Source organism: Hipposideros armiger, unplaced genomic scaffold (genome assembly GCF_001890085.2).
Source record: "Hipposideros armiger isolate ML-2016 unplaced genomic scaffold, ASM189008v1 scaffold_605, whole genome shotgun sequence".
NCBI lineage: Eukaryota > Metazoa > Chordata > Mammalia > Chiroptera > Hipposideridae > Hipposideros > Hipposideros armiger.
In genome coordinates, this window is record NW_017731955.1 from 802,965 (window position 1) to 824,504 (window position 21,540).

At 50.2% G+C, this 21,540-nt stretch overlaps 1 protein-coding gene across 4 annotated transcripts in view; it reads right to left on the minus strand.

The window, feature by feature from the left end:
• TRABD2B (TraB domain containing 2B) overlaps positions 1 to 21,540 on the minus strand; it is a 215,959-nt gene extending 194,419 nt beyond the window's left edge. For all 4 annotated transcript variants that reach the window (XR_002121970.1, XM_019624752.1, XM_019624755.1 and 1 more), the window contains exons 1-2: positions 20,973 to 21,540; positions 18,390 to 18,950 (exon numbers count right to left, since the gene is read on the minus strand). Coding sequence is in view for 3 of the 4 variants with exons in the window: in XM_019624752.1 (XP_019480297.1) it covers positions 18,390 to 18,950; positions 20,973 to 21,074 (663 nt within the window). In the remaining variant the exon portion in view is untranslated. The remainder of the gene's footprint in view (positions 1 to 18,389; positions 18,951 to 20,972) is intronic.

The following is a 21,540-nucleotide window of genomic DNA, read 5'->3' on the forward strand; positions in this document are numbered from 1 at the left end:
GTGACCTGTAGGCCTAGCAAGATCTCACTCCACTCTCCTCTCTGCTCCATCTCCTGACACTGTCCCGTGCACACATCCTTTCTGTTCCTTAAATGGGCCTCAGGGCCTTGGCACCTGCTGTTCCTTCTGCCTAGAACATGTTTATGGCTGTCTTCTCACCCCTCCAGGTTCAGCTGGAAAGGTACCTTCTCCCTAAAACTGCTCCTTTCCCACCCCACTCCTCTAGCACCCTGGTCCCTCTCTAGCTTATGGCTTTTTATATATATATATACACACATACAGAGAGAGAGAGGGAGAGAGGGAGAGAGAGAGAGAGAGAGAGGGAGAGAGAGTCCTTATCATGCTCTAAAATTACCCATTAATTTATTCACTGTTAACCCCTCACTCAAATGAAAGTTCCATGCAGGAAAGGGATCTTTTCTGTCTTGTTTATTGCTATATTTTCAGCATCTGTAACAGTGCCAAGCATATACTATGCATTCTAAGCACATGGATTGAGGGGGAGCAAAACTCCCCACTCCTTAGGTTCGGCTGCTCACAGTGACTTCTTTCCAAAGAGCACAGTACGGAAAGATGGAGGGGAAAGAGTAACTTTATTGTAGAGAAACCTGACACAGTGCTTCAGCCCGGTGATCAAGGTTAATATCAACAGTGATAAGTCATGTTGACAGCATATACCGTTGATATGAGGAGAATGGCACTTTATCTCTGATCTTCCTCCCCTAAACACATAACCCCAGTCTAATCATAAGAAAAACATCAGACAAATCCCAATTGAGGGACAAATGTCTGATCGGTGCTCAATGTCAAGGTAATCAAATCCAAGGAAAGTCTGGAAAACTGTCACAGCCAAGAAGAGTTGAAGAAGAAATAACAAGTACATGTAACGTGATATCCTGCATGGGGTCCTAGAACTTTCTAGAAAAAGGACATCAGGGGAAAACTGAGGAAATCTGAATCAGGTATGGACTTTAGTTAATAACAATGGATCCATATTGGTTTATTCATTGTGACAAATGTACCATATTAACGTAAGTGTCAAAATAGGGGGAACTGCGTATGAGGAAATGGACTATCTTCTCAATCATTCTGTAAATCAAAACGTATTCTAAAATTTAAAAAAAAACCTTAAAAAACACATTTGTTAGGTGAACAACTGTACAGTAGTAAATGCTGCAAAGGTATTTTCATGTCTTTTTGTAAGAATGTACCAAGCAGAGTCCAGCATGACGCTAGAACCTGGTGAATTCCTGAGAAGAATTCCTAAAGCTGAGCACTGCTGGGCCACTCTGTTTGAAGCATTACTTTCTTAACGATACACACTGTAAAGCAGACTTCAGTGCTCCACTGAGCTTCCAGTGGTTCAAAATGAGGGGCGTTTGCGTCAAAGACAAAAAGAACAAATCCTGCCCTCTCTGAGGGTGAATCGCATTTTCCCACTGCTCTCAAGTCCATCCAGCCACGAGCACCGATAAAGGCCTAGTGTGTATCCGTGCCTGAGTTCAGCTTAGCAGCCAGCTCCTGTCCTAGATTGGGGTTCAAGTCCACCCACAGTGAAGCTAGTCCAACACAAGACTCTCTTCTAAGGGGTCAAACGGAGCAGTACAGACTACAGATGGCACAGATGTTCAGAGAAGACAGATCAAGGGAGCTGGGGCAATCAAGGAAGCCTTCCTGTAGGAAGGGCCAGGCTGGATCTGGAAGAGGAAACAGGATTTAGAGAAAGAAGAGGAAGGAGAGAAAATGCTCCAGGTAAAGGTCACAGCGAGCAGAGCCAGGGTGTCAGAGGCTATCTGCTGGGAGCAGAATGATCAGCACTGCAGTGTGCCCTAGGGGAGCCAGGGAAGAGTAAGTTAGCAGGCTGAGCTGGGGAGCCAGACTAGAAAAGGTCTTGAGATCCTCCCAGACTTTTAAGGCCAGGGAACAACACCTGTTTCATGGAGCCTTCCCCAAATGTCTTGGCCACAAGTGCCCCTCCCCCAGCACTCTGACTTAGCTCACTTCTGGCTTCATCTTTCCTTCTCACATGATGTTTGCATTCCTGTCCCATCTCTCCTACCGACCTGTAAGCCTCCTAGGAGCACGATCCTTTTCTATCTCATTTCAGCCTACTCTAGAGGGTTCTGCACATAGTAATAGCTCAAAGGCACATCTGGTGAATGGATAAAAGAGGGAATTACTGAGTGCCTTATAATCTAAGAAGCCAGGACGTCCCTGCACACAACAGGGAGGCCTGCAAGGTTCCCAGAAAAATCTAGGATTAATCAAAATGATGATATTTCCTCCACCGTCTCACCAACGCCTCCCTCTGCTTTGTTTTCCTTGAGCCCTTATCCACTCTGATTTGTTTCTTGTCTGTCGCCTCTCAGTTATTCAACAAACATTAGCTAAATGCGTCCTATGTGCCAGGCATGTTCTAGCTGTTGAGGTTACAGATAACATGGACAAAAATCTCTACTCTCAGGGAGTTGACATTCCAGTGATGGGGTGAAGGGCAATAAACAAAATAAGTAAGTAAAATATGTGGAATTCCAAATGGTGACAGGTGCTATGGAGGAAAAGGACAGGAAAGAGGGATAGAAAGGAGTGATTTACGATTTTAAATAGGGTGGTCATGGGCAGAGACCACCTTTGAGCAAAGACCTGAAGAAGGTGGGGGCAGGGATTTTTTTCTTTTGTGTTCACTGACAAATGCCTGGCACCTAGGGGAGTACCTGGCATGCAGTGGGCACAGAAGAATGAGTCTTTTGGGAAGGTTAACTAATTTTTTATTTAAACTTTTACTTTGAGATAACTGTAGACTTATACACAGTTGCAAGAAATAATACCCTTCCCCCGGCTCCCCCCAATGGTGACATCATACGTAACGATAGTACAATAGCAGCAACACCAGGAATTGACATTGATGCCAGCCACGGATGTAGTTCAGGGGGTCACCAGCGTTACATGTACTCATTTGTACACCTGTGCGTAGTATATTTGGTTTCATGCAATTTTAAGGGTTAATCTATTTTTAATGTACGATCAGGAGGCCACTTGAAGAGGCACTGAGCAGGCTGGGTTCCATTCATCCTCACAACCAAGAAGGGAGGTACTTTGTACCCATTGACATATGCGAAAACTGCAGGGCTCAAAGAAGAAATGTGATAGAAGCCAAGGTTGACAGGCAGAGAAACCAGAACCCCAAACCCATGACTGTCTGGTTCCTTCTCTGGGGCTCTTTCCTGAACACAATGGCCTGTATAAGATAAAAATAAATGGGGTGGTGGGGGGGGGGAAGGAGGAAGCAGGGACCCAGAAGAAGGCCAGGCTCCAGGAGACATTGGAAGGGAGAGGAAATGAGGAAGGAGTGAAAGCTGTTTCTGGGATTCTGAGTCAGGGAGAACAGAGGTGCCATTCACAGGAATGGAGAAATAGAGGATTCTAAAGGAGGCTCAGCCTGGATCTGATGTGCGATCTTGGGCAAGTCGATGTACATCTCTGAGCGTCATGTTGCTCATCAGGACAGGAGTGAGAATGGCTACCCATCCCATTTGCTCGAAGGCCAAAGAGGGATGATGTAAAGGTGGCCCTTTGCACAGCAAAAGTGCCAAAACCAAAAAGAAGGCAACCCTACCCAATCCAACCACCCAGACCGCCTGCGGTCTCCTGGCTAGAATGACTGGCTGGCTTCCCCAAAGATGAAAATGCAGAATTTAGGTCAGCACACAGAGAGAATCTCGCTTTGTTTACAAGAGACAGAGAGTGGGTGTTCCTATTAAATGCCTTTGAATCTCAGCGATGATGAGAGACCTAAGGCTGTTTACCACTTTGGATATTTACTTTTCTCATATACAAATCAGCTCCGGGGCCATGGGCGCTGACGCCACCTCACAGCACAGCCCTCTGACGTCCCTGCTCGTCCCCGGTGCCCACACCTGGTTTGCATTTATTGGTTTTAGCAGCTTTCATTTATATTGTGTGTGGATCATGGAATGACCAGCAAACAGAAGCTCTGATCCGTGCCCTGGAAAGAACACGGAAGTGTGAGGAAGGGGGTCGAGGAGGGGGGCTGGGAAAATGCCTCCAATCCCAAGAGAAGCGTCTCCCACCCACAGGAGGGCCCCCTGTTGGGAATGAAGGTGGAGCAGGAAACCACAGCCCCACCGGGAGACGGTCGGAGCATGAGGGTGAGAAAATCTGCTCAGTGGTCACAGCCACCAAGCCAAACACCTGGGTGCCACCGTGCGACGTGCGGGCAGCCGCCTAGATATTTGACCTCCTGAAACCAAACATCTGGAAATCTGGGAACAATGTAGGGGTGTGGCTGGGGACTTTCTGTTTTCTCCACCCGGATCCCAGGGCAACGATGTGTCGATACGGCTGGTAATTTCACAGCTACCCACAGCATCTCTCAGTGTGTACTTGGAGCCTGGCCCCAGGCTAACTCAGACTCATTAGATGAGGTTCCTGCCCTCAGAGAACTTCAGACTATGGAGGAGACACACATGTAAACATATAAAAGACAATACAATAAAAAATGACCTTTTCCAGGAAGGTCAGAGCCAGCTTAGAAGGTGGCTTTGCAGCAGTGGGTTGCGGTTTCTGGTTTACCAAGTACTCTCACACCCGCTGTGGGGGGGGTGGGGGGGACGCAGCGAGGGGAGGGACCCGCCTGGGTTCATGCTGCTGACTCCAATCCAGCGCTCTCATAATTTACAGGCCATTTACAGACCGCAGATCCTCCCAGCCCACTTGGGGAGCATTCCGGAACCACCTGTTCCCTCTACCCCCACTTTGAACAGGTGGAATCCCCCAAATCTTCCACCAGTGGGCCACATGAGATGCAGGGACATGTTATTCTTCAGTAGCTATTTTAGAAATGGCCATCAGCATCTCAGGCTCCCTCACAAGAAGCCCTGTAACATATTTCACTACCGCTGGTCTCATTCAGCCACCAGACCACTTTTATGATCTAGTTTTTAAGATAACTCCCCCCTCACACATACACACACACACACTCAAGTTCCTGTTCTGGAAGCAGAGAACCTATCTCCTCTGGCCCAGCAGGGAGAGCATCCTGGATCTGGTGACAGAAAAGACCCTCATATGACAGCTCCTCCCTCCAGCCAGGGCCTTGCGATTTCCGGGCTAGTGACATGTTCCAATTTGATGAATGACTATATTACAGAATACAGGAGTGGGGGACAACGGCCCCCCCAATGTACCCAGGATCAAGCTCAAATTTCTTAACATGGATTACGAGGCTTCCACCATGTGGCCCATGAGCCTCTATGGCCAATTCCCTAGTCTCCTGTTTCTCCCGCAAGCATTCTCCACACATGAAGAAGGACAGTCCCTCCACCTGGATCAACACCACCATCTGCCCCCACCCCCATACAGGGTGCTCCTTCTGAACCCCAGGAACACCCCTATCCCCCTCAATACTGAACTCAGGTGGCATTATACTGCCAAGTATAGTATGAGTACAGGTGTGAGTACCTAGCCAAGCCAGCTACTCATAAGGAGGGGAGGTCTGCCGATCGTATAGAAATTGAGCATCTTCACCAGCAAAGAGAACTCCCGGACAGCAAGGATGCAGTCTCAGTCTCACCCATCTTGGTAGCTTCCGTACAGCCTCCAGACAACCTGAGTCCCTCCAAAGTCACAGCCACCATGGCGTGGGGGCTCACGGTCAGGGCTCGACAATGACAGATAGGTGGCAAATTGAACAGGGACTCTTGAGGACTGGGAGCCTGGGGGTGGCCCTCTGTCACCTATCCCCACTCCTGCACCCACACTAGCGAGCTCTGCAGAGAAGCACCCCAGCCATCCAGACTGGTGCTGTTACAAAGTGACAGCCTCCATTTTCACTGGGTCCTCAGCCTGCCCTGCCATCCCTCCTCCTGCCCAGGTCAGCTTCTGCTCCCAACCCCACCACAGCCTTTCTTTCACACTCTTTATCCCTAGGTCCCAGCAAACAAACCACCTCACTCTCTCCTTCCCAAGGCAACAGCCTTCCTCAGGAGGTAATAGCAGAAGTCTATCAACCCCCTGAGCCTCCCAATCTTTCATACTCCCAGTCTCAGAAAAAGAGCTGTCCCACTGTCCCCACTATCAGATTCTAGTACCTTTTCATTAGATGCAGAAGAGAGGTTAAGAGCATAGGGTATGCAGACAGCCTTCCAGGGTTTGAATTCTACAGCCTCCACTCACTGACTGTGACCTCAGGTAAGTGAATGAACCTATCCGTGCCTCAGTTTTCTCACCTGTAAAATGGGGCTGAATAATAGTATATACCTGAGAGATTGTGATAAGAATTAAGTGAGGGCAGTGCACATAAAGGACTCAGCCCCATTCTTGGTACTCTGCTGTGAAGCACCTCTCTGAGGCCTCTCCAACCCCTCTCTTCCTCACCAGCCCCATATTCATGACCTGGAACTAAGTCTGGTACAGTGTAGTTCCCAGTATTGCTTGTCAAATGAAAAAATGAATGGATGGATGAACAGTTTCATAATAAAAAATTTAATTCCCGAAGTATTTACAGGGTATTTCTCTTTTGGGAGAAAAAGAAGAAAAAGACCTGCACACCAAGGACTAAGCACAGAGCACTTGAAAGCTAATCAAGTCCTTCCCAGGCTTTATCCCTCGATTCTCCCGCTAACCCTAAGTCGCTGCTAATAACATCCAGCCCACCTACGCAGTAGGGGGAAAGGACCCTCAGAGGAGAAATCGCTCCAGGTCATGGATCAAACCCCTGGTTGAGCTGGGCCTCCAGCCAGGTCTCCAGCCTAAACTTTTCGGTCCTTCCTTTTGATATATCCCCACTCCAGGTAGCAGTGGGAGATCACAGGGAATCTGAACCAGAAGGAATACTATCCAACATGACACACCGCGGACGGTCAGAAAAAACTGACTGGTCAGGACACCTAGTTTCCATCAAGCCAACCAACCACCATCCCTGCTCTGGATGAGGCTCAGTGTGAGAGAGGCTAAAGGATCCAGAACTGTCTTCTCTATGGGATGGGCTTCACCTCAAGGGGCAGACAGTGTGAAAATGGGCCAATAACAATAATTAAAATGACCATGACTTAACCACCACCATGGCCGTCATTATCTCTTCCCATGTATCAGGCACTCAGCTATGTGGTTTACGGGCATTACCTCACTCACGCCTCACAACACGCCAGGGGGTGAAGACTTTTGTGAGCCCCGTTTTTTTCGGATGTGGAAACAGACCCTCAGTCATGAAGCCAAAGCAGTGGAGCCGGAATTCCAACTCTAGTCCAGTCTGTCCCTTCAGGTATCAAAAGATCCAAATAGAAATCCTGGCTCCGTCAGTTTGCACAAAGTACTTAGCCTCAATTTCCTCCAAATGGGGAAAATAATTGTTACCTTTCAGGATTGTTTTAGGAATTTACTGTGATAAACCCGAGGCCTAGCACATAATAGGCACTAACTAACAATGGCTCTCTTGAGAGCTGGACAGGAAAAGAAAAGAATAAAGCCAATGGAGGGAGAGGTGGAAACAGTTTTCCTTGCATTCTTTCTGCATTTTCCCATCCTGGCACTTCTGCTTGAGAGTTCCCTTCCTCGCGGCATGGCTTTTCCCACTCCCATCTCCAGGGGCCCCTATCTCTTCAGCCTGCAATGTCTCCATCAGGAATCCTGCATTCCTTTCTCAGCACCCTCTCCACACTGATGGAAGCAGAATAATATAAAATCACCTGCAAGACCACCAGCAGGCTGTCGCACGCGGGTTATGTAGTGCTAGTTCATCTGAACATCCCAGTCAAGGTTAAGCGCAGTGACCAAGCATTATTACCACTTGGTCAATTTACCATTTGGGACCTCAAATGGTAATTTGAGTGTCTCAGTTTACTCGTCCCATAACCGATCCACAGCTCTTCAAGCTGCATCTCAGCCCCAATACAAGTTCTGGTGCTAAAAAATGTCCCATAATCCAGTGGATGCTTACAGCCACTCAGTTGGTAAAATCTACGAGGCCACTTGGGAGTCAATACTGATGGACGGAAGGGGACTGGTCTAGCCCCTTCTAGATGTCCCCGTCTGGACAAGAGGAAGATGGGTAGTGCATGCGAAAGACTGGAAATTGCAAACCGAGATGCAAAGGGTTAGCATTACCCTTGTCAATTAGGCTTTTGTCTCTTCTCACACTCAAGGCTGAGCAGCTCAGGAAAGGGAAGCTAAGGCTAAAGGATGAGCCAGAGAGATTTCCAAAAGGCTTTTTCCGCCAGCCAAATCTTCCATTCTAAAAAAGGCTTTCAAATGGGACCGGAGGCTTAATTTTCGATCAGCCTAAAAGGCGCATTAAGTCCCCAGGAGATAAAACTGGCCGGAAAACTTGAATACCGTCAATAGGGAGGAGGCAGGTAAGTTCTTTAAGCAGAAGAGGAAGTAAAAAGGCCTTGCCTTTTATCTTTGCTCTGTGCCTTCCCCTTGCCCTGGGGACCCCACGCCTGCATGGCTAGCCCCTAAGTGCTTGCTGGCCAGGCCTGCCTGCAGGGTCCTCTGTGAGGTCACCTGGCGGGGCTGAGGCACAGGCAGGAATGCACGCTGCACTTTCAAGAAAGGAGGGAGGCAGACACGGGGCTTCGCGGGCTGACTAATGCAGCCCGTGCTCCCAGACAGCCTAACACAGCCCTGCCCTAGGGGCACCGGGCAGAGGTGCCAGGCAGAGGTGGAGATGGGCAGAAAGCAGGCAGGTGGTTGAATTCAGCCTCATCTTGTCACAGCCCATGCAGACAAGGGCCAAGGTGAACAGTGGGTGGCCTGCATCATTTGGCTCCTGGCTCAAGCATAGGTACCTCCAGTCTCCAGGGCCTAGAACCCCGCAGTATTTGCCTACTAACTTTTACTCCTTCTTCAGTTCTCAGCTTCATCTGAGCTTCCTCCAGGAAGCCCTCTCATATCTTTCCAGGACAGGGAAGTGTGTATCTCCTGTGCTTCCACAACACATCACTTTACCCCCACAGCCACCCTCATCCCCCAACCCCCACCAGTGTAAGTCACCTCTGCCTGTTCCCCTCCCCTTCCCTAAAAGGGAGCACCCTAGGAACAGCATCATTTACTTGTTCACGTTTCTTTCTCCAGCATCTATCCCAATATCTGGCACACAGTAGGAGCTAAAAAACATTTCTGGAATTGTAGCATAATGATGCTAATTTAAAAATACACTAATAACTATGAGCTAGTGTTTACTGAGTGTTCACTGTATATCCGGCACTGTACTACAGTGCTTTACACTAATCAATTAACTCTCACAGCAATCGGATGAGGCTGACTGATGAGGAAACTGAGTCAGGGAAAGGTTATGCAGCTAGCCCAAGGTTACTTACATTCCCAATAAGTACAATGATTCTGGGCACTGAGGAAGTGCTGGGCTGTCCTGGGCCAATGCCTGGAGGCTTTCCAGTAGAAACCCGCCCCCCTCCCCCACCCCCATTTGAGTCTGCACCATGCTGTGTAAACTTATTGAAGACTAGTTCTTGGTTCAAGGTAGAATCAGACCAGGACAATCCTCTGAATAAAGGAGTTGGGGTGGGAGCTTTATGCAGAGAACACAAACTCACAAGGTAGGATCAAATGAGAAGTAAATTTTAATGCTCCCGCCTGCCCTCTGTAACCCAAAGGGAAGAAAGGAAGAAGAACCCCAAGACTAAAAGATGACAGAGTCTCAGCACTCGGGGCAGGGGAATATTTGCATTGCCTGCAGGGGAGGGGGATGGTGGCCAGGTACTGATCTGAAAGCTTACAGGGTCCCCCAAGGAAGCCACCTCGCCTCATCAGGGGAGAACTCCAGCAGCAGGTACTACCAGTGAGACTGCATATTTCCATATCACCCCGACATGGCCCCAGGGCTCTGACGTGTATGGACCTAGTTTAGTGACCTTCTGGCTCTTTTCAAGGGTAGTCAGGCATTCAGGGTGATCCAGGTACAACTTTCCTATTGCTGTGGACTGACTGTTTGTGCTCCCCCTGCCATTCATATGTTGAAGTCCTAACCCCCAATATGGTGCTATTTGGGGATGGAGACTTTGTGAGGTCATTAGGGTTACAGGAGGTCATGATGGTGGGGCCCTCACAATGAGATTAGTGACCTTTAAGAAGAGACACCAGAGAGCTCGCTGTCTCTCAATCTCAACTTACACCTACCCCCAACCCTTGCCACCCCTGCCATGTGAAGAAACTGAGAAGGCAGCTAGCTGTCTGGAAGCCAGAAAGAGAGCTCTCTCCAGAACCCAACCATGCTGGCAGCCTGATCTCAGACTTACAGCCTCCAGAGCTGTGAGAAAGTACATTTCTGTTGCTTAAGCTACTCAGCCTATGGTATTTTGTTACGGCAGCCTGAGCAGACCAAAACACCCACCAATCCTTTTAAAACATAATGCTGTCTTGCAATGTACACAAATATAGAGCCATTACATTGTATACCTGAAACTAATATAATGTTATGTCAATTATACCTCAGCAGAAAGTAAATAAATAAAAGGAAAAAAAACCCCACAAGGCTAAAAGCCCATCACAACATTGCACCTGACCTCAAATTTCTGAGGTGTGGTCAGGTGGCAGAGTCCATGGGGGCAGTGCAATCGAGTGACTTTGGATAAAAGTCCAGCTATAAAGGGCATTTGTTTGAAGAGTACAGGCTTTTAAAGTGGACCGCCCTCAGGAACCCTCGCCGCTTGAGAAGAGTAAGAGTTGGGTAGACAGCGAAATCTGGGAAGGTAGAGGGGGAACAGCACAAGCAAACGCATGGAAGCACGACCAGGAATTGTGTGTGTGAGGCAGGGAAGGAGGGAGAACGAGAACAGGTCAGCATCGCTGGAGTGCAAATCCAAAGAAGCAAGTAATAGGTAAAATTCAACATTTTAAAATGAAAACAGAGTGGGGGGATAAGGTGAGCCTGGAGAGCCTCATGTGGGCTCTGGGGAGTGAAGAGGAGAAAAAAAGAGGCCTTTGTTTGCAAGTAACATATGAGGAAGTGGAGACAAAGTGTTCCAGGCTGGAGAGAGATCAATCCAACAGGGACCTATGGACGCTACAGAATCCTGACCGAGTGGGCCAACAACAGTACAGAACGTGTCTACACAGCTCAGGTGGGAAGTCTGAGGGCTTTCTATTATGAATACGGAGGCCAAGACACAGTCCCTTTTTAGCATCCAGAGCTGCCAACATCCCAACCACAAAACGCACCACAAAGCCCCAACTTCAGACCTGGAATACCTTCAGTATAATTCTGTAGTCAACTGTAAGCATATTTTAACCTAGGCTTTGAATCCAAGTCTATTAGGGAAGAAAAGACTGCCTCAGGAATCGTTGTAATGTAAAGTAAAATATTTAAGTGCTGAAAGAATATCATAAAATGCCATAAAAGATTCCACAGAGGGAAAGGATACATGTGGCTGAGGCATCAAGGAAAGCTTTGGGTCAAGTCTTCCCGAGCTGATTAGACTCAGAAGCATTCTGGGAAGACTTCCTGGAGGAGGTACAGCTCTGAGCTGAGCCTTGAAAATCTCCTAGGATCCAGAAGTGGAAGAGGAAAGGAGGAAATTCCTGGAGAGGGAGGGGGCCCAGCCCAAGGAACGGGGCTTCCAAGCTTGGGGCAACACTTTTGTGTTCCAGCGGATATACGACGCAGATTTAAAAGCCTGTGGATCCTGGAGGAGCTGCACGGCGAGACGGCTTGGCAGCCGCCAAGCAGAGCTGAAGGCTGGGCCACCGGCTGCCTGTGGATTAAGTGGGCGGACAGAGAGCCAGTGATGGGAGATAAAAGGGAGTGAAGTGGATAATATTTAGAAGCAAACTTGAGGGGAAAAGAACGTCGGCAGCTTGGCTGGCAGGCTGCGGCACTCGTCGCATTCTTCTGCTTCCTCCCTAGGAAAGCTGCATTACCAGGCGACCTCTTCCTGGCTTTGAATGATGTCCAAATGGGAACTATTAACAAAGGCACGCTCCCATTTTTATCTCCGTCACAAAATGCCTCACCGCTCAGGCTTTCTGTCTTGGGCCTGGGATTGGCTGGCGGGTCTGTTGCGGGAAGGAGATCAATGTGTTTTCGGACAGGGCTTCTTGGAATTCTTGAGAACTGGTCCCTTCCAACTCTAAAATTTTAGAAGTCTGTGTCTATGAGCTGAAAATTCTTCAAAGCTGAGAGGCTAGGATTTCACAACGTGAAGATTCTTCGAGTCCAAAAATGCCTCTTGAGCCTAACATTCTAAGATTTCACCATTCTTAGATTCCCTGAGCCTCCAAGTCCCAGCTTAGGATTCGGAGATCCTATCAGTCTGGAAGATTTCATGCTGTGAACTTCTGATTTTGAGAACTAGACTATTTCATGACATCTTGGTCACCTCCAGCTTTATGGCCTTACTCTGTCCTTCAACAGGTACCCCAGCCAGCCTGTGCATCTATTTCTGTGTTTTCCCCACCACACTGTGTTATTATATTTAATGTTAAAGTCTGAGTTAACCAGGTCAGAGAAAGTGGCCAGAGCCTGCCATGTCAGCAGGGGCACTCTGGAAGCAGCTCGCTGGGCACAGAAAGATTCTGAAAATACATATGCCTAAGGGTCAATGCTAGGGGGTCCCCAGAGGGACTTCCACACCATGTGATGGACATTTGCTGAACAGCTCCCAGCCACAGGGCTCCGGGTGGGAGACACAGTGGATATGGTAGGCTGCAGAGTGCAGGGTGAAGGTGGGGCCAGAAGAAACCGATTTCCCAGTCCAGGAGCTAGAAGTACACGGTACACACTAGGCTAGCCTGTGTTTTGATCCAACACTGACTCAGGGGCTCTCATTTTGTGGGTGACTTCTGGGGAGAAGAGGGCTCAGCATAGTCCGAGGTCTTTAGGGGTGCTCAGCTGCCTTGGGGAAGATCCCTTCCCTCAGGAGGGCACATAAATCTGATGGGAAGCCACCAGTAGGGACTACTGCTGTGGACTCGAGGAACCATAGGCGGGTGCTGTTGTGGCTGCCATGAAGGCTCAGAGAGGGCTTGGGAGACTTGGGAATGGCCATTTTTAGAGGACTGGAAATAAAAGAAGAGTTCTGAAAGGTGGGAATGTATGCTGGAAAGAGAAAAGAAGAACAGGGTCTCCACGTGAGGTGCAGAGAACCAGGACACAGGAGAGCCTAACGCATAGGTGTTCTGTGGCTCAGTTTCCACAGCTGGACAAAAGGGCTAACGACACGCACTCTCCTGGTCTAGGCAGTGAACTCTCTGCAGGAACAAACCTAGGCCGTTCCCAGGTCTCTGCTCCCTGCATTGCACTGGCCCGACGGACACTAATATGCTGTGGTTGAACGAGTAAGGAAGTGCGTGAGCAGAGGAGTCCCAATGAAGGAAAGGCTCCGAGGCTGGGCAGGTGTCCAGCAGACTGTGCTGAGACAGGCTGGGGCTCTCTCCGCTCTGCAGACTGGCAGCGCGAGGCGGCGGGATCACCCACTGGAACCAACAGGCTTCCAGACGAGTAGATCGCAGCAGCAGCCCGACAAAGACAAGCCTGCCAGCCCCTCCCAGCCGCGGAGAACTGAGGCTCAACATCTCAGGGTGGTCCAGGGCCTCCAAGATATGGGGGCCAATGACCACCACCACAGAAGTCATACCTGGGCCAGCCCTGGAAATCATCTAGCCAACACTCTCGTGGGACAAAGGGGGCAACCTAGGCCCCAAGAGGGAAAAGGACTAGCCCATAGTCACAGGCAAGGAAGGAATAGATCAGGGCTGCAGCTTGCTGTGTATTTGAACGACCCACTTGATGAGTTCCACATTTTGTGTCCTTGCAGGAGCTATTAAAGTTCAAGCAGGGGGCTCCTCAGTGGGGCTTAGGCAGTCTCTCTTCAGATGGTGGAAGAAAGGAAAGCAGGGATGGTCACATCATGGTTTCTGACCATTCATGCATTCCCCCAAATATGTACTGAGTACCTAATAATATGTTCTGGCCCTGCAGGGTATAGATATAGGAGCTCTGACTATAAACCAAGGAGATCCTTCTCCTTCTTTATTCAACTGTTCCTGCTTAGCCTGTGTTAGGAGTGCCATCTTCACAACGGTCCCTTGGAAAGCTGAGGATGTCTTTGGGAATTCTTATTTTAGAATCGCCTTCAGATCCAATTTATTAGCCAGGAGAAAAATCAGTGTCAGCACTTTTCAATTATCTCTCTATGTATATATATTTTATTTTTTTTAAACAAGATGTGATGATCTCCCACTACTCCAACACACACACTTAACATCACCAGATCATGCATTCTGACTATTAAAAACAAAAATCACGTCATCTCTCAGATGCCTGAAAAGCATGGATGCAGGCATCAGGCACACCTGAGATTCAATCCTGAGACTGCCTGGCCTGGCTGTGTAATCACAGCCAAATGACTTAACCTTTTTAAGCCTCAATTTATTGTCTGTGAAAGAGATATGATGATATGTCTTGTTACATCTCCATGAGGTTTAGCGATGATGTACTCATGAGGTCTAATGCAGCGCCCTGTACAGAGACAGAGCTCAATAAATGATAATTTTGTGGTTTCTGACTGCCTAGTAAGGGAGCTGTAGAATTTTACAAACATTTTTACAAACAAGTGTTCAGACTCTGCACACATTGGATGAGTGATGTTGCATGTTTGTTAAAACAAGCAAAGTACAGAACGGCAGGGTCCTTGGTTTTTCATTATGCTTCAGAGAACCACATAGCTTAGAGGTCTAGAGGAGAATCCGGTTCCCTCCACCACAGGGGCAGGGGCCGACTGAGGCCCCCTAGAGGGAGAAGGCGGTCTCCTAATCAGCCCAGCAAGTTAGTGGCAGCTGGTGCCAGTCCCTGGAGGGAGCAGACAGAGCTCATTGAAATCTGCAGGTCCCAAGATTGTCACAAGATCTGGACTCATGGCTCAGGCCACCACCACCCCTTATTAGCTTCAGCTTTACTGTGTCCCACAAAGGATGGACAGTGGACATGGCTGCTGAGAGGTGCCAACAGGACAGAGATGAGCCTCCTTTCGTTTTCTTTCTCGGTCCTGGAGCCCTGACTCTTTTCTGAGCACAGGATTTACATCTAAGTAGTCATTTTACCCACTCAGTAACTTCCCACACGTAGCCTCTTTTCACGCTTTCACAAAACCAGGTCAGTGGTGAAAGGCTGGTCATTACCGCCCAAGTTGATAGATAGGGACACCAAAGTTATATACAAGTCATTTGCTTTAGAACCAGAGTTGAGACTGAAATCTAGAGGCAAGTCTCTTGTCTCTTGGTCCACCACGCTGAGCTGCTTGTAACACATCAGCGACATCTTTAGAGGATCAGCCTTCACCATCCCCACTCCAGCCCTAGAGCCAAAGGAAATAATTTCCCTGTAAGTATAAATTCTCCAAGAAGTCAACTTTTAAGTGCTCAAGTCTTAAAGGGGAGAAAGGAACAGAAGAAAGGACTGAAGGAAGGATTGCAGGAGGACACGGGAGACCTAGTCAGCATGGGGTGGCAGAAAGAGCTCATCCTGCATTTTAGAGTCCTTATTAACCATGTGACCTTGACCAAGTCATCCAACCTTTCTGAATGCTCACCTTAGACAACTACAGGGTAATGTGAATCCAACAAAATGGAAAAGCACACGGCGCTTCCTGCAGGGTGCCAGCCACGTGGAATTGATTATAATCGTCCCATGGAATGTCAGGGCTGGAAGGGGCTTGGATGATTACCTAATCCTGGTATCTCATTTCACAGATGGAAAAAACAAGGCCCAAAGAGAACTGACTTGCCCAAGGTCACACAGCAAACTCAAGGCGCTATTGGGTCTAGCACCCTCAGTTTATATTAAAATCAGAGACCAGGGTCAATGAGCCCAATCATTCAAGCTGTGCAAAGGTGGAAGGAACTTTTCAGTGGTTCCTCCAACCCATATAGTCCCAAAATGTAAGCTTCTTTTCTCTAGTTAGCAAGGGAAATATAAAAATTGGAGAAATACTCAAATTAAAATGAAATTCCCAGGTCTTAACAAAAAGGCACTCTCTTTTAAGCCTTCTATTTCCCACCCTCCTCTCTCATTGCCCCGCCACCAAATATTTTGCAATAACAGTAATGCTGAGAGGAAAGAAAAAATAAAAATCTGATGCACTTAACAGATATTTCGGTACAATAATGCATCACAGATGTTCATATCAAACTGTGCACGCGCGCATACAATTTTACTGAGAAGGCTGTTGCATTTCTGACTTTGGGGTGGGGGGTCCCTAACAACCCCATCCACCCAGGCTCTGGAATCCCTCCCTTCCCATTCAGCCCATGGCTGCCCCCAGGGATGGAGGAGAGATTTCATCACTTCGTTCCAAAATGATAACAGGACAAATTGGTAGGGTCGGACTCTCTGGCAGGTGGTGAAGGGTGTAGAGGTTAGGGAACCAAAAGGGGACCTGTTTTCTTTTGTTTGGGACTTGCTTCCTGCAGCCCTCTCAAGGAGCTGGACCCAAGAACAATTTTAAGAGTGGGCCCAGGCTGGTGATGGAGTGGGAGCATTTTTGAAACCAGAGATTTGAGTCTGTTTGATCTTCAAACATGGGCTTTGGAGACTGTCAGCGGGCTCCTCGCTGGCCGATGAATGGCTCTCAGGAACTTTTCCTAAAACATAACCTCACACACTTTCCAGCAAATGTTTTCAACCTACCAAAGCCATCATTTGGTTGAATAGCAGTGTTTCCAGACCCCGAAGAAAGATAGTTTTGTTGTTTTAAGAGAGACAGATTAAAGCCAGGGGCTGTTTAACCAGAGGGTTTGTGTGCTCCCTTCAGCCCTCGCAGATTCCTCTGTGGTTGGTACAAAGAGGGTGTTGAGAGTGATGGTGGGTCCCCCACCTCCCCAGCCTAAAAAAGATATCGAGGCCAGCCCGAGGCCTCTGAACAGAGAGGCCTCCCACAAGCCTGCCTCCCAAATGAGATGGGCGGTGAGCACTGGGGAGCCCGACACAGATAATATCAGCTCTCGGGGCTGGCAAGGGAAAAGTCACTTCAGAGGGAGAGAGCCGGTATGTTCAGAGGAATCAGCGCTGGGCCAGAGAATGCACAGGATTTTCCCCCATGGAGAAGGAGTCAGGCGTAGTCAGAACCCTGCGGGGCGTGACTAACTGCCCCAATATTCCTGCCACCAGGGCCCTCTGGGTAAGGGCTCCACAATTATGGGAGAGCCAGCAGGAGAACCGACAAACCCGCCTTTCATTTGGCCGGCAAATCAATCTAGCTTCTTACCTCCCTGGGGACAATATTGCATTTCCCCTGAAAAAACAAAGGCCAGAGATCTCGGAAGGGGGATCAGTTTCTGCTGCTGTTGCCCTGGTGAAGAGCAACATCTCAGGAGCAGCAAGCAGTTCGGGTCCCAGTGGTAGAGCTTCTAGCCAGGCCAATTTATAGGGCTGTTTCCCTAACGGAGGAGCTTGGCTCAGGGGCCACGCCTCACTCCTCACTGGGGCATCAGGCCCAGGCCCGGTGCTGGGGCCTCCTTGCAGGAGCCACGAGCCTTGATACAGAGCCCCATCCCAGGACTGACAGCCTGTTCTCAAGAGACAGATGTGAACTCATTGTTCCCAGAGCCTCAGAATTGAGTTTAGGGCCAGTGAGTTGCAAGTGACCTCTGCCCATGGAGACAGGGCTTTTAATGACATTTTGCTGGATCGGGTCTCCGGCAGCCGGAGACTTTAAACCTCCTAAGCTCCACCCTTCTCCCTGCCCCCATTCCTAGGTTCAGAAATTAGAACTGTCAACCTTTAAAGTGAACACATTTCTCTGAAATTATTAACCCCAAAACTATCCTGGCTGGCTTTCTCTCAGCCTAGGGAGGCCATCCGGGGGTCGCCTGGAGCTTTGCAAAGAGCTGGGAAATTCAGCGTTGGTGAATGTCAAACAGCAACCACAGACACCAGGTCCAGTCCCTACACCTGCCCTGCCCCCTAGCCTAGGTCAGGCATGATGTCTCCCTCTCTGTGTCCTCTGTATACACGCTGCTGCCTGGATGTGCCCACACCATCGCCTCAGGACAGCCTCCTGCTCCAGAGACCCAGGGCCTCCGACGTACCCTTGCAGCTCCCTCTTTTTGTTTCCATCACTGTGATGCGCCAAGGGAAATTCTTTCTGCTCAGGCAAGCACGGCAGGTGGGGAGTGTGTATCCACAGGTAACACCACTGAGAGGGAAGCAAACGCCCAAACTCTTACCCCCAATTCCAGCACATTCCAGTTTGCCCTCATAGCACCCCAAAAGCAGCTGGAGAACCACTCCACAGCCCGAAATACCCTCTCCCTTTAGGAGAAGGACAGGGTTCTGGCAGCCGGAGGAGGAAGACAGAGAAGAGGACAAAGGCGCACAGGGGCTCCCCAGCTTGAGGGGCCGGGTGCCAAGTGCCTACCTGGGAGAAGTTGAGCCCATTGAGCGGATGGCACTGCTCCTCTACCCGCTCCACAGCCCCGGTGCTCTTCTTCATCTTCTCGGCCTGCTGGGCGAGGTAGAGGTCAAGCACTGGCACACCCCGGGAGCGCACGTCAGTCTCCGTGAGTGAGTTCACCATCAGCATCACCCACACGGGCCTCTTGCGCTCCCAGTTGCCCGCGATGGCATTGAACAGGTAGTCAGCGTAGAGTCCCTTGCCCCGCTGTGCAGGGGTCATCCAGGAGGGCATCATCAGCTTCACGTAGTCCAGGTGACGCTTTAGGCGCCAGTAGAGCTCGTGGGGCAGTACGTCCTGCAGGTTCTCCCCATGCGGCAGCAGCTGGCAGCTGGCCAGCGCTGAGATGGTGTAGGGGTCGGTCAGGTCCAGCTCAAAATACACACGGGCGCTTGCCTGGAAGGCCGCCTTGGAGTTGTTTGGGATGAAGTCCCAGACGCGGGTGTAGGGGACATGGATGGTGCCAAACAGGTAGGCCGGGGGGTCACGCCGAATAGTCCACAGGAAGGAGTTGAGGTCCCTTTGCTGCAGAGGGAGAGGAGAAGGGGGGCAATGAGGCTGGTGGCAGCAGAGTAAACCAAGGTTAACACAGAGGGGGCAGGAGATGGGGATGGAAAGCAGAGACCTACATGGGGCCACGGAAAAGAGCAAGGGCTTTGGAAGTTGAAAGACACACAGGCAAAATTTTGGCTTTGCCCTGTCTTAGCAGTATGATTTTGAGTACATTGTTTCACTTCCCACAGACCCAGTTTCCCCATCCGTAAAATGGGGGCAAGAGTAGCTAGCTACCTCAGGGGTTGATGGAAGGATGAAAAGACACAACATATGTAAATAAGCCCGAAGAGCAGTGCCAGGCACAGAGAAAGGAGCAATGAAGGAAGCTCTCATTATGATCGCCTCTCACTGCGAGTGCCAAGGTCGGCCACACCACCTGAGAATATTCATGCTTGGCCAAGCCAAACCTTCACCAGTGGTGTTTCATGGAGGGAGTGAAGAGAGGGCGAAAGAGTCCTGCTCTGGCAAGAAGGGAGGAAGTCATATAACCTTTAAATCCAACCATTAGAAGATACATGCCAAGAGCACTTTGAAAGCAGAACACCTATTAAAAATAGCACACCTATTTAAACAGCGACTTCCCATTCATCAGGGTGGATACAGTTTTCTTTTTGGAGGGCAGGTCTGAGTGTCAGCTACTCTGCTCCACCAGCTGAAACCACAGATGAGAAAGTGTTTTAAAACTGCAGGCTAAGTGAAGTCTCAGGCCCTGGTTTGGGAAGGGAGGGTCCTATAGAATTAGTCCCCCCAAAAATACATATTTTGGGTGCTTTCCAGGCTGCTCCCCTAAATAGGTGTACCTGGTCTCTAACCTCAAATCTCTGCCATCTTCTATGATCTAAGCTCTGACAAGGGTGTGTGTAGGGGTGAAAGAGGGGCTAGGAATAGGGCTCATTTCTCCAGATTCAGTTTAGGGCCAGGGGTTAAAGGGCATGCGAAAGCAACTGTCGTTTCTCTCAGGCAAAGTCACTTTCCATCCAGAAAGGACTGCCCACTTAGCACCTGCAAGCTTTAGATCAACTCCACATTTTTTCTAATTGATTTTAGCATAATGAAAATATGTTTTAGGTGGGTAGAGGGACTAGTACCTTACGTTACCAACAAGCAACTATTGTAAATCCCAGAATACTGGAGATAAACTCGCTTTGAGCACCCAGCAGGCCACTGAGCTCCCTGTTTCCGCCCAAGTCAGGAGGCTGGAGGTGTACCTTGCCCAAGGTCAACTAATTCTCTGCTAACAGGGAAGCCAGTGAGAACCCTACAAAACAGTCTCCTGGTGCCCTGGCCTCCAATTCAGGGTTATTTTCAATGCATTAATTTACACTTCAAGGGAGGGATACTGAGGGAAACCAAGAGATTCCTTGGTTTGGAAGGAAAATTAGGAGAACCAGTAATTACACAACCCCAAGGAACTATTAGGCCAGCATGTCCTGGCACTTCCTTTTCCTCTCCTCTGGAATCTCCCCCCTTTTTGTGAAATAGGGGCACTTTTGGAAGAGTAGGTGCTGGGGCCTGGGCTGGAGAGGGAGAGAAAAGTGGGAACCTGCAGCAGGGAGAAAGTTTGCCTTAGGTCAGAGTGGAAGGGCAGGGGAGACGGGGAAGGGTCTGATGGAAGTCAGAGAAGAGAGCAAGGAATGGTAGAAACAGTGAGTCAGAGTGGGCAGAGAGAAACCAGAGGGGTAAAGACAGGATAAAAGCAAGAAAGAAGCGAGTCAAATGGGCACTGAGAGGAAACGTCCAAGCAGGGCGAAAGGCGAGGAGCGTCAGCGTATGGAGAAGGAGCGGGAGAGGGAGCGCCCATCTAAGCTCTCGGCACGGAGCTGGAGCCCCGGCAGCAGAAGCTTAGGGAAGGGCGCCTGAGGCAGCGCCCGGCAGGCGTTGGTGGAACGGGTGGGCTGACGTGGGTACATAAGGCAGGACCCAAAACCATCGTCCCCACGGGGCTGGAGTGCCCGGGCGGCCGGGAGAGTGGCCGGGCAGGCGCTCGCTCACCGATCCGGGCGGCCGGCACTGTCCTCCGTCTGGGGGCTGCGGGCGGGCGCGGGCGGTGGCGAGGAGGGCGGCGAGCAGCGGCCCCGCCAGGGCGGCGTGCATCCTGCTGGGGCCCGCGGGGCGCGGGGCGCGGGGCGCGGGGGACCCTCCTGGGCGGCGCCGCCTTAGCGGGGCGGGGAGCCCCCAGCTGGGCACGGAGGTTCCTCTGGAGCGCGGGGCTCCAGCCGCGGGATGCTGGGAGCCCTCTGGGGCGTGGCTGGATGTCCCTGCAGAACCTGGGGGTCCCTTCTGGGTGGGGCTCCGTCTGTTGGAAGAGGGGAACCCTCTGGGGCGGGGCCCCTCACCAGGGCGCACAGTCCCGTCGGTGGAGCCCCGGGGTTCTGAGAGCGCAAGGGGGGATCCGGGGAACGCGGAGGTCCTGGAGCTCCGTCCCGGTCCAAGGGCGCGCGGGGCTCCCGGGGCAGCACTGGGATCCCGCAGCGCGCGGGGTCCCAGGATTATGGTGGGGACCCCGGGCGCACGGGGTCCCAGGGGTGCGCCGCGCTCCAGGGGGCGCGCAGCGGGACAA